General features: G+C 36.0%; 1 protein-coding gene across 1 annotated transcript in view; it reads right to left on the bottom strand.

The window, feature by feature from the left end:
* Window positions 1-12,604, bottom strand: part of ipo11 (importin 11) — a 232,764-nt gene that overhangs the window by 149,500 nt on the left and 70,660 nt on the right. The window contains exons 8-13 of the mRNA XM_079826503.1: window positions 12,402-12,450; window positions 7,836-7,906; window positions 7,518-7,710; window positions 6,994-7,146; window positions 4,311-4,354; window positions 2,251-2,341 (exon numbers count right to left, since the gene is read on the bottom strand). Coding sequence (XP_079682629.1) covers window positions 2,251-2,341; window positions 4,311-4,354; window positions 6,994-7,146; window positions 7,518-7,710; window positions 7,836-7,906; window positions 12,402-12,450 — 601 coding nt within the window. The remainder of the gene's footprint in view (window positions 1-2,250; window positions 2,342-4,310; window positions 4,355-6,993; window positions 7,147-7,517; window positions 7,711-7,835; window positions 7,907-12,401; window positions 12,451-12,604) is intronic.

Below are 12,604 nucleotides of genomic sequence, written 5' to 3'. Positions count from 1 at the left end.
GTGCTTTTATAATGACATCACACAAAATAAAAATATATCAAATATTAAAAATATCTCCAATTTAGTAAAATATGGATTCACTTCTAATAAAAACTCAAATTCCATGGCAAAACACACCAAGATTCTTATATGAATATCCTTAAGAATACCATTTAGCAGTTAGCACATCGTCCTAATTTAATCATGATAGTAAATTTTAATCAACTAATTTACACATAGCTCATTTGAGTCGTTCACAAATTAATTAGGGAGCCAGATCAAAAGCAATGAGAGCGTAACGCTTGTCAGATGGTCCTTGTATTTGTCTGAAAGTGCAAGCTTAATTGCTACACGCGGCTCTAAGCGGAGCACTAGCGGTGGACCCGCTTCAGCTTAGCAGGGTGTGCTTTATAAAGGTGACATCTGCCCTGCAAGGCTATAATAAAAAGTCAACATCTAAAGAAGAACCCCATGTGACTTTGTCAGTTTTTCCTCACAGAAAAAAGTTAGAGAAAATCCCTCATTTGGAAACAAAGAGAGCTTTGAAGAACGGATGGCATGTGTCATTTGGTGACAACCCCGCCTCTCTAAGCTAATGTCAGCCGGAAGCTAGAAAAGAGAGTACTTCAATGATGAAACACTTCAAAAAGGAGTTCTGTAAAAACCGTGACATCCGAGAAGATTTTCTGTGCCTACTCTAGTAGCACACGTGGATGGCTTTTCAAAATATTTCACGTAAGAACATGTTAACATGTTAATTACTATAGATAAAAAGGGACCTGCAATATGAACTAGTGATAAATCAACCTTCAGTTTATAAAATAATACTTTTTTCACCATATTCTTAACTACTCCTGCTCCAGATGTTGCATTTCTTTCATTACAGCATAATGATGTAACGTTTCCTTTGATCAGCGAGTCTTTAATCATCACATTAAAAGCTTTGACTTGTCTCATTTATTCACTGTGTCCTTGAATCCCAAGAGTCATGCATGAAAATGCTCACTTTTCTCTATTAGTAAATGTAATAAATCTATCCCTGATGAAATAAACAAAACTACTTAAACCAGGTAAAACCAGGTCATAGTTGTACTGAGAACTGGTTTAGCTTCCCAAAGCCACTTTAACACTAGGTTAAACCCATGGCTGTTTTTCACAGATTTTTTATAAAATACCCAAATCTTCCAGTCATTGACTTTTGCTAAAATTGTGATATTCACAATCATGTGTTGTTAAAAAATTGTTTAGATAAAACCAGATTAAAAAAAAACATTTATACCTAAAACCGCCAGCAGGTCAAATTTACCCCTATGTACTGTAATTCCTTTATTTTCACGTAGGCTTACTGTAGACACAACACACAATCAAATGAAGATGTGCCCACAGCCTACTTATAAATATTCAAACTTTGGATTAATTATTTATTTTTGTTTTGTGTTGCTATTTATCACATCACAAGTCAATCAGTTTCCTGAAAAAAAAAAAAAATTCAGATCTATGATGTAATGAATAAAAAAAAAATTATGATTACCCCAAGTTTATTGGTGTTGTTCTCTTACTAAAATTATAAATGATAAAACAAAAATGAATAATTAATTAGGTGAAACTGCGCTTGAATTTGTTGTTGAATCATACATCCTATGCATTGTGGTGAATTATTATTGCGCTTTATTGGGTATTTTAGTAATTGAAATAACATGGGTTATCTTAATATGCGATTAATGACATTTTATTGTAACATTACACCACACTAATATGTATTTATTTCCTTCTAATTCTCGTTGTCATTGCAGGCTGGTTTAGCCTATATTCACCAAAAAGGGATTTTGTCGCCTGCTTTAAAAAAAGCATAAAACAACTGGACATAAACATAGATGATGACTAAAAATAATCAATTCATGACATTACTTTGTGAAGACAGTGGCATAATGCAGTGACATAATACGTTTTTTTAGCCATATCAAAACAGTAATCACGTGCATGGGTAAATCTTACGCGCTGGCGGTTTTAGGTATACAACAGGCGGTTCTAGTGTTAAAATCTTTAAAGAAAAAAACAGCCTAACCAGCTTGGCAATAACTCTGTTCATTAGGTTTAATTGTTATTTCTTGGCATCTACATTCATAACTGATCCAGAAGCAAAACTGCACTTAAATATGTCCAACTACTCTCAAAGTACTGAAAGAAACAACTTGATTCATTATTTCGATTCAATATCCAACCCTAGATAGAGTTTATGAAATATTCATCAACACATCAAATGTAACCAACCTTGAAGATTCTGCACCATCTCCAGAAGAACTGGTGTCAAAGTTTGACTGTAGTTGTGGAAAATGTCCAAGAAAAGCACTTCCGTGCATGGCTGTAAAGATATTGAGTGAAACAAAAAGAAACAGAATGTGACAAGGGCGTGAGGGAGCATTCGATGCTGGAACAACATTTAAACAAACATTTACCCACCAACACAAACACATGGAAGGCAAACCATCTGGTTTTGCGTGGTATCCATCACTCTTGCCAACACAATCGATAGTTTGCATTGAAGAAGGGGTCAGGGTGCGAGACCTGACTCAGTGACCTTCAGCATTTGATATTACAGGCTGGGACACTGACCTCCCAGGGGAAACGAGGAGGTCAAATATCACACCTTTACAAAGTGTGCCACGCTCAAAATTTGTCACACGTGTCAAATCATATGTCCTATGCCTTCAGGAAATCTGACATAATCAATACGGTTCAGGACAAAACCCATAAGGGCAGGTACCTGGACTGGCTATGGATGACCACAGAGAAAATACTTTTCTAGCTTCTACCAAGAAAGGCTGTACGATTAATCAAAATAAAACCAAAATTGCAATATGGCTTAGTGCGATTATCAAATTGGAAAGGCTGCGATTTCATGAAACAAATATATACACGTTTCACACTGTGTCTACACCAGACGCGAGCGGCGCAATGTGACAACAGACAATAGCACCCATTATAATGAGTTATGCGGTCTACACTGGATACAGCGCAACACAAGACGACAAATCTCTGATGCCCCGTTTTATTTCTGACATATTTCAAGTGCTACTTCTGACATGAAGAACAAATGGATTTGCAATGGTCACTTTGTCGAGTCCTCAATGTGTTTTTTTTCTGCCCAAATAAAAGCCTGATGGTGTAATATATGAAAATGAAGAAATTAAGAACAGCCATAAATAGTAACACTGTCATTTTCAAAGTTGTAATGTAAAATAAAATTATTTACTTTATTTATAAATATTTCTATTTTGTTTAATATTTGCATTTATAATTATCATTAGAAAATTATTATTATTATTTTAGTCTATAATATCACTTTTTTTAGTCATATTGATATATAAAAATCACAAAACTTTTTGTCAAATTTTACAGCCCAAAAAACTTGCACAGCGAACCTGAAGCTTTAATAATAATAACAACAACAACAACAACAACAATAATAATAATAATAATAATAATAATAATAATAATAATAATAATAATAATAATTTCTTAAAGTGCACTTTAAAGATCAAAATTGTAAAGTTGCAATTAAATTTTTTTCGCGAAATCCTGCAGCCCTACAACCAAGAGACAAATAAAGTAAATACAGTAAATGCCAACATATTAGTTTAATTGTACGCAGGCGCTTTGACAAAAGTGCTTTTGAAGAAAATTTTTTAATTAAATTACTCCTTTGCTAACAATGTATTATTTGAATTAAGCACTTTTTTTCTATCGACAACACATTCATAACAGGGTTGTAACCAACGAGTTGAGATCCACTGGTTTAGAATGCTGTGCAGCATTTATATTGCTTATAAATATTTGCACTCAGAGGACAAGAAACACTATTTAAGCCCAATACATAATTAAGACATTCCCTTTTGAAATTACCTGAAGGTGAAATGATTTTTCTTTCAGTGAGTAAATGACAAATGTGATGTAAAACGCTACTCTCGCATGAGGTTATAAGTTTAGTCAGCCAATGTCATTTTAAAGCCAGGACATAAAAGCCACATTAAGGAGGCAGCCAGATGTAATGCAAATCAGGTCGCATGAGGGCAGTAACAAATGACCCTGTAGAGTCATGGCCCCCCCATGTAAATTTCATAGAAATGAGACCGACCCCTGATTCCTTTTCAGACGCTTTTCATTTACTGACACTTCCGTTGACCTTGGAATACATCTTTCTCTAAGGTAAAGTACCAAAAGATGGGCAAATGGAAATGTTGCATATGCAAAAAAGCAGTTTTATAAATTATAATTATAAAATCAGTCAAACAAAATTTCATAGAGAGAGTTTGAAGCGAAAAACCACTTACCCGCAAACTATACTTCCAAGAGTCACCACCTGTCTCTTCCACAGCTGAAGAAAGAAACAACATTAAACACAACTTGTCACAACATATATCATGCACTTCAACGGTATAGTTCACCCAAAAATAAAAAATTCAGCCAGTTATTCATCTTCATGTCATTACAAACCAATATGACTTTGATGAAAAAAGTCCTGTCCACTCTTTTCAATATAATAGGACTGAAGGAGGGCTGAGGCTGTCAAGCTTCAAAAAGCAAAATCATCCTACTTGTGCGCAATATTCCAAGTCATTTGAAGCCTCATGATAGCTTTGTGACAGAGACATTTTTTAGTCATCATTCACTGATACTCAAGCTGTTAGTGAGCTGAATTTCTCTCATGAACAGACAATTTTTATGATTCTTTTATGGTGCTTTCTTGTCATTTTAGAGCTTGACAGTCCCAGTCAACATACATTTTCATTATATTGAAAAGAGTGGCCTGGATATTCTTCAAAAATGTTCCATGGAAGAAAAAAGACTAGATGGTAATGGTGAGATGGTGAGTAAATGGTAAGAGAATTTTTTTTTTTTTTTTGGTGAACTACACTTCCAACCTTCCCAACTTATGAAAGAACCTTTTTTCTATCAATCAGGCAGCCTTTATGAGAAATCATATCCTGGTTCCACACCATGAATGTGGCAGGATTCTCTCCTCCCCTGATCCAATCAAAGAGCAGGTCATTAAAAGTGACAATGTCACCTCCTTTATCATCTCTAGTCACCTTACGTTCCTATGGGTTGGTCATCCAAAGGCCAGAACTATTCCGTCTGCTGCCAAGTCACTGAATTAATCGCAATTACACTGCCTTGACAGCAGGACCCTGGACGATTCACCAACTGGCATTGCCCATGCCAGAAACAAATCACTGGACCACGGCAATACACATTATAAAATGACACCAGCTAAGTACACCAAGAGATTTTAAATTACAGCCAACTGTACTTTGTGAAGCCCATTTCCTTGAAATGAATTACGCGTGTTAAATTAATGCAGAAGGTACGGTTCAGCATCTCTGGACATGACACAACGCTGGGCTCGCATAACTGACGAGAAAGGGCAGCTTCTTGACTTCAAGTTCATGGGTAGTACATCTGTTCTGTTGTCATAGCCACTTTCACCGCAGAGATTCATGCATGCAAGTTAGCCTGTCCTCCTCTTTGTTGACAGGTTAAGCCATATAGGGTCATCATTAATAAACACCTGCAGCAGTGTGGTTCAGTTTGTAGCCCTAAAATCCGGAAAATAATGTCCTATGGGATTTTAGAATGGCGATTTTCCATATTTGAGTACATTAAGCTCCGTGGTTGACATTAAAGATGCACCGATTGCGTCTTGGCTGATTCCAATTTTGTTTGTAAGCTTGACCGGACGTTACAGATTTTTGCAGATTCTGGATTTCATATTGAGTGGTACTTCCGGCCACGTTCGGCGTGACCTTTTCAACGCACATTACGTAAACCCTGGCTCGTTGCAGACCAGCACAAGACGATGAGTTGTGGTTAAAAATGATTAGTTTGGGTTTTAATTTTTTTTTAGAAAATGACTGATCGTTTCGCTGGATAAGACCCTATTCCTCAGCTGGGATCGCGCAGTACCATTTGAAACACTTCAAAGCCCTTTGAAACTGCACTGATGGGGACGTTCAACATATTGGTTGCAACTGAAGTCCATTGTGTGGAGAAAAAATCCTGAAATGTTTTCCTCAAAAAAACTTAATTTCTTTTCCACTGAAGAAAGAAAGACATGGACATCTTGGATGGCATGGGGGTGAGTAAATTATCAGAAAATCTTCATTTTGAGGTGACCTAATCCTTTAATTAAAATACATGTACTTACTAGGGCTTCCCCCAATACTCAACTAAACATTAGTCAACAAAAAGAGTTAAGACTACCAAATTTTAATTAGTTGGTAAGTCCAAGATAAAAAAAACTCCACAGGAATTGGCAAAGTCACGCCGTCCATGATAGGCAGATCATTACAGATCATTAAAAGGTGGGTCTGAGTCTGCTTCCAAGAAAACTTTGGTGCGGTTCGACTGAAATATGAACTCAACACAGACCAACGACATCTAACACACCCTAAAAAGGACAGTATGCTAAAGCATACCTGTTTTTTCTCATCATAGGAGCTGCGTTGCCAATTACAGTTCAGTGCAGGGAAGGTGTCAGAAACACCGTCCAGAACACAGCATTGTTCGTAAAGTACCATCGCAAAATGTGTTTGTTTTTTTGTATCTTTAGGTTCAATCTTAAAAATGACAGTGTGAACGCTAAGCGAACTAAGACTAAATGTACTATTTTCTTTTTCTGGTCTGGACCAAAATAACCAAGAAAACCCTATGTCGGGCAGGGAATCCAAGCGTTCACGTATCATTCATCAAGTTGAAACATGGCTTTGGCTTATCATTTGAACCATGTAGTAGTTTGTTTTTTTGGTCATGATGTGACCTAGCAGTTAACGCACATGCTGCAGACATGTAAAGCTGTGGCCCTCATTTGGGATTCCAGTTAGATTCTGTCTTGGGTATCGATTGTTCTCCCCATCTCTACTGTCTCTCTCTGATTAAATGGCAAACGGCCCAGAAAAATAAAAACAAAAGTTTCACAGCTTTAGATATGTTATTGAGTTCATAATTCACATTTACCAAAACTCTCGGGGTCTTCTTCCCACATGGTTAGCTCTTCCTCTGTCAGCAGAAAGTATTTGGACACCAGTCTCCTGCCGATCTCCGTCAGTGTTTGGTGTGTAAAGAATGCAGTCTTAATTTTATGTGCCTCCAGGCTCTCTGGTTTACTGTCTGGAATGCATATTGCAACATCACTTTAATATACAATTATCCATATCGCAACGTTCAAGATATTAGATCATTCATTGTGCAAATGTCTCATGAGCTCCTACAGTCCATTAGTAAGGCAATAAAACAATGAAACTGGAGGCATTTTTATATCGGTTTACTTCAATCTCTATCTAGGGAACCTCAGTCATGACTGAACAGCCAGATTTCATTATGAAACATCTCATTGATTCGCTCTTGCCCTCTACCAACTCAGAAATGCCCTTGATGTGTTTAAAGACTTTTATCCATTTCCTATTTCGAATAAGCTAGAACTTTAAAATGGAGGCTCGCCATGCCAAAGTCATTACGCAGGCTGCTGATGGGCTGCCTACCTTCAATGTTCTTGGCAGGTTTGTAGGCATCGTTTTTGACAATCATCTTGATGAGGTTCATGCACTGTACAATAAAACGCTCAAAAACAACTCCCTCGCCAGCCTCTGTGAACACGTAGCTGACCGCAAACTCTAGCGAGCGCTGAATAAGGGGGATGAAAGGCCACGGGTGGCATTCCAGGAAGTCCAGCAACTAGCAGAAAGCATTAGAGATTATGTTAAACCACAGTTCAAGAGTTCAGCATGGCCCACTACATCTCAAGTAAGTGTCTAGATTATTTCGGTTGCCCTCTTAATTGACCAAACTTTTAGACTTACAACTTTGGTGAACAAAATGACGGTCTTCTCAAGCTTTTCTCTGCAAACACTGCCTGGTCCAACTTGACGGCCTGCAAAAAGTAGATGAAAAGGCTGAAAAAATAAGCTTTAGTTTCCTTGTATAAGGAATATGTTCACACAAAAACTAAAATTCTCATTTCATTTCATTCGACACACACTCATGTCATTTCAAAACTTCAATGACAAAAAGCACCATTTAAAAAAGTGGCCCATGTGACTCGTGTGCAGTCATGTGGGCCACTACTGAAAACTGAATCTATCTCTTCTTAGCACGTTTATGATAGTTCAAAACTTGCCTTTATGATCTATTGACAAATTAGACTGATCCAGTTCTCGATGATTTGCTCACTTGAGGAGAAAATTATCTGGGAATATTGACTTTCGGGTTGTTCCTCAAAAAAAGTTGTCTGAATTACTCTTATGATATTGTTGCGGTGCTTTTTTTTTTTTCATTTTGGAGCTTGACATTCTCAGTCTTTATTCACCTTCATTCTTTATTCTGCCAAAATCAGTTTTGTGCTCCACTTTTTTTCTTAATTAAACGCATTTTATACATTGAATTTATTGTGATTGATCATAATGGAAGCTTGTTTCTGCCACAGAATAAAAAAACAAAAAGGTAATTGTGACTTATCTAACAATTTTGACTCCTTTTTCTTAGAATTACGAATTTATATCTTGCAATTCAGACTTTATAACTTGCAATTGAGAAAATGGTCAGAATTGAGATATAAACTCAGAATTGTGAGTTATAAAGCTCTCGCAATTCAGACTTTTTAACAAGTCACAATTACCTTTTTTATTTTTTGTGGTGGAAGCAAGCTCCCATACTAAATCAGTCGAACGAAAACCAAAAATTAGAAAAGCAAAAAACATCTCCTCTCAGCAGCCAAACGGCGGAGACTAATCTGTTTCCTTGCAAGTCAACACTCAGGACAGCGTGATACAGTGTGATAGAGCAGGGTAACCTTTCAAGGGGATTGGGCATCAATTTCTCGGTGTGGAGAGAAATGAAGAAATTAATAGAACCCAAAAGGCCTGGATTATTTGGGGGACCTTATCTGGCCCAGAGTTGATATTTCACATTCTGTTTGCTCATAAGCTAAGTCTCTCATCCACAACGAAATACCAACAGGCCGAATTGAACCTGACCTGCGGCCCAGCCAGGAGAACATATTGCCTGTGATATCACCAGCAGATAACAGCTTGCTTCTGTCTCATCTGATGACATATAACGCATGCAACGACGAGCCTGAGAAAAGCAGGGCACAGCATCTCCAGGTAAAACAATGCAGATTTGGCATTATTGTCTTTTGCTTTAGCAAAAATATAGTTGGATCCTTTGAAGTGGTGATCTTTCAAAAATAAATTAGTTCGGCCTTTGACTATGCACTCTATACTCTAGCAATAAAGAACTGCAGTCAGAATTAACCTTGTGATCTCAATCAGAAATATCTAAAAGTTATTTTCGTTTAAATCCTTTTACTTATAATATTATTTCGGATTAAACTGCGGGAAAGATAATATTGTACAATGAACCTGTAACATTACAAAATGCACATATTGTTATAAATCTAGGCCTTACACCGTGTCCTAACTACACGTGACGCGATAAGATTCCAGCGATAAGCAACATGTCTGTCCACACCAGACGCGACGCGACTGCGAGATGCAATAAATCAATCAAAAACCACAGCCAATCAGAACAGCGTGTGGGCGGGCTCTCGCGGCAAGTGCACGGCACCACAGATTAATCTTGACGGCACTCGCAAGGAAATGGATAAGTACATAATCAAATTCACAAATATTACACCATTTAAACATTACTAAAATACTTACTGAGTAACTAAAACAATCTTTGTCATAGAAATACTTGTTGGTTCACAGTTTGAACGTTCTTGTTTCAATTTGTTTAATTTCAAGATCTGAGGTGAATTATCCCTTGTTGCTTTTAGTACGACTAACAAAGCTGGGAGCACTAAATGATATTCAAAGTCACACTACATGCTTTTGACATTAAATAAAACACATAAACACTACCTGAGATTATCATTGCCATGTTTTGTGTTGTTATTCCAGCCGCGACGTCGCAGACAAATAGAAACCATTTCTAAAATAGATTAATTGCGTGTCGCCGCCGCGGCTGGTTAGGACAAAAACTCTAACATGGAAAAGATACCTTTTATCGAGTGTCGCGGCGCGTGTAGTTAGGACATAAAAATATAAAAAGACAAAAAGCAGTAGATGGGTATTTGGCTTCAACTGACAGTCAAAAATGAACAGGAACAATGTTTTTTCTTCACTCAATAACAGATATTGAACTCTGTAACCTTAAAATGTGGCTGTTATCTCTGGATGGGCTGAGGATTAAAAACTCCTACAAGCAAAATCAAATGTTCATTTCTCCTAAATGGTTGTTCATCTAAATCCAAATTCACTATAATATCATACCACTTTATTTTCCAAATGGGAATAGCTTTGAATAAAATTTAATTGGAAAAAAAACAAGTCTAACAGTACATTGTGGGGAAAAGTGTTCAAAGGTGTTCTCACTTATTTGTCCTCACACAAAAAAAAGTTTTACACAAAGAAATGAATAGTACTGAAAAAATGTAAAATCATGTATCTTTACATGCGATTACTCCTGTCATACTTGTAGTCTAATACTTTTTTTGATATTTTACATGCAGTCGGTTGCCTCATGGGAGCTGACATGTTATCACCTAACTAGCCAAATGCTACCTGCTTTATTAGACATTTTTGCTGAAATAATTAATTGATAATTTAATAATTTTCACAATGGCATCGGTAACTGAAAACTTGGACCAGTACAACAAACAAAAATGTACTGAGTGCACCTTTAAATCTAATAAATATACACTACCGTTCAAAGGTTTGGTGTCCGTATTTATTTTTGTTTTTAAAGAAGTTAATATCAGCAAGGGTGTGTAAAACAGATAAAAAGTGGCCATTTAAAATTATAATTTTATAAAACATTATTTTTAATATAATTTTATTTACATTTTGAACTATATTCTGTTCTTTTGAACTTTCTATTCATCAAAGAATCTTGAAATGAAAGTATCACGTTTCCACAAAAACAAACCACACAACTGTTTTTTTTATAATAACAAAAAATTATTTATTCTAATTAATAATAAGGAATGTTTCTTGAGCACCAAATCAGCATACTAGAATAATTTCTAAAGGATCATGTGACATTTTAAAAAATATATTCAGATTTCAGATTGAAAAACATTATTTTAAATTGTAATATTTCACAATATTTCTGTTTTTACTGTAATTGTTATTAAATAAATGCACCCTAAATGTGAGCATATAGACTTTTTCAAGGAAGTGTACATCAAGTTGCTTGTTTACAAGTCCTAAGATTTACTAAAGCCAGGTTCACACTGTATAATTTTGTCCACGTTTTAGGCGCCTGAGACAAATTTTGTGAATCCTCTTGAGATTCCTCTGATACTAGGCCAAAATCTGTGAATGCTAGTTTGACTTGTTCGCCGACAGCCGATTAAAGATCATTGCGATCAAATTTTATCTCCGGCGAAATTCTGGCAGCGTCAGAAGATTTGACACATAGTCCTGCTGTATGGCTTCTCTTACGACAACAGTCAAATCAAAAAATAATATCAGGGCAGAACCTGATGAAGCAATTAGTAAGACAACAACAAACCACCACTTGCTCAACACACACGTCTTTGTTTTTTCCCCCCAGTTTTCTTTTAGTTTTTTTTTAAATAGCCATAGTGAAAATTAACACTAGAGACTGATCACTGCAAAAAATGCTTTTCTTACTTAGTATTTTTGTCTTGTTTCCAGTCCAAATATCTAAAAATTCTTAAAATCAAGATATTTTCACGAAGCAAAATTACATAAGATATTTTTTCTTGTTTTCTGGAGGGGAAAAAAAATCTAAATTAAGTGATTTTTTGCTTAAAACAAACAAAATTCTGCCAAGAAAAATTATTCTTAAGAAAAAACAAGATTTCAAACAGAAACAAGATTATTTTTCTTACCCCATTGGCAGATAATTTTGCTTGTTTTAAGCAAATACCACTTTCATTTTGATTTGATTTTCCAGAAAACAAGAAAAAATATCTTATGTCATTTTACTTGTCTAGTAAATGCATCTTGACCTAAGAATTGTTTGATATTTAGACTGGAAACAAGACAAAAATATTAAATAAGCAGTGTTTTTGTTTGCTATCCACAATTTTTATCTTGCTTGTAAATGCATCTCAGTCACGGATTAAAGTTGTAAAACCACGGACTTGACTGTCGTACAGTCTGAAATGAATGAAAACTGAGATCCTACAGTGTGACATTGCTTACAGCGGGGATCATGTTCATACAGTCTGACAAGCAACAATCGTAAAGAACTATTATAAATCATACAGTGTGCACCCGGCATAAACAAACAAACAAAGCGTTTTAAATTCTAATGTCAATGGAAAAAACTTGAAAAAATCCTAAAAGCTGTGTTACACTATTGGAATTATAAAACAAAAAGCATGTAATACTCACAGCATTCTAGAAACTGCTTTAGCCTCTCGAACACTGCATTGAGGAAGCCCTAGGGAAGGAGACAGAGATAGTAAATGAAACATCGGTATCAGGTGTGGTTAGTGACTTTGAGATCATGCCGCTGACAACATCTAGGTTTTCATGTTGAAGGCAGCTTTGGCAGGAAGCCCCAGGCAATCTTAACTCAGGTTGGGGAAGGACAG

The sequence above is a fragment of the Gobio gobio genome, assembly GCF_949357685.1.
Source record: "Gobio gobio genome assembly, chromosome: 10".
NCBI classification, from domain to species: Eukaryota; Metazoa; Chordata; class Actinopteri; order Cypriniformes; family Gobionidae; genus Gobio; species Gobio gobio.
The sequence above is the reverse complement of the archived record's forward strand: the minus strand, read 5'-3'. Positions and strand labels throughout refer to the sequence as shown.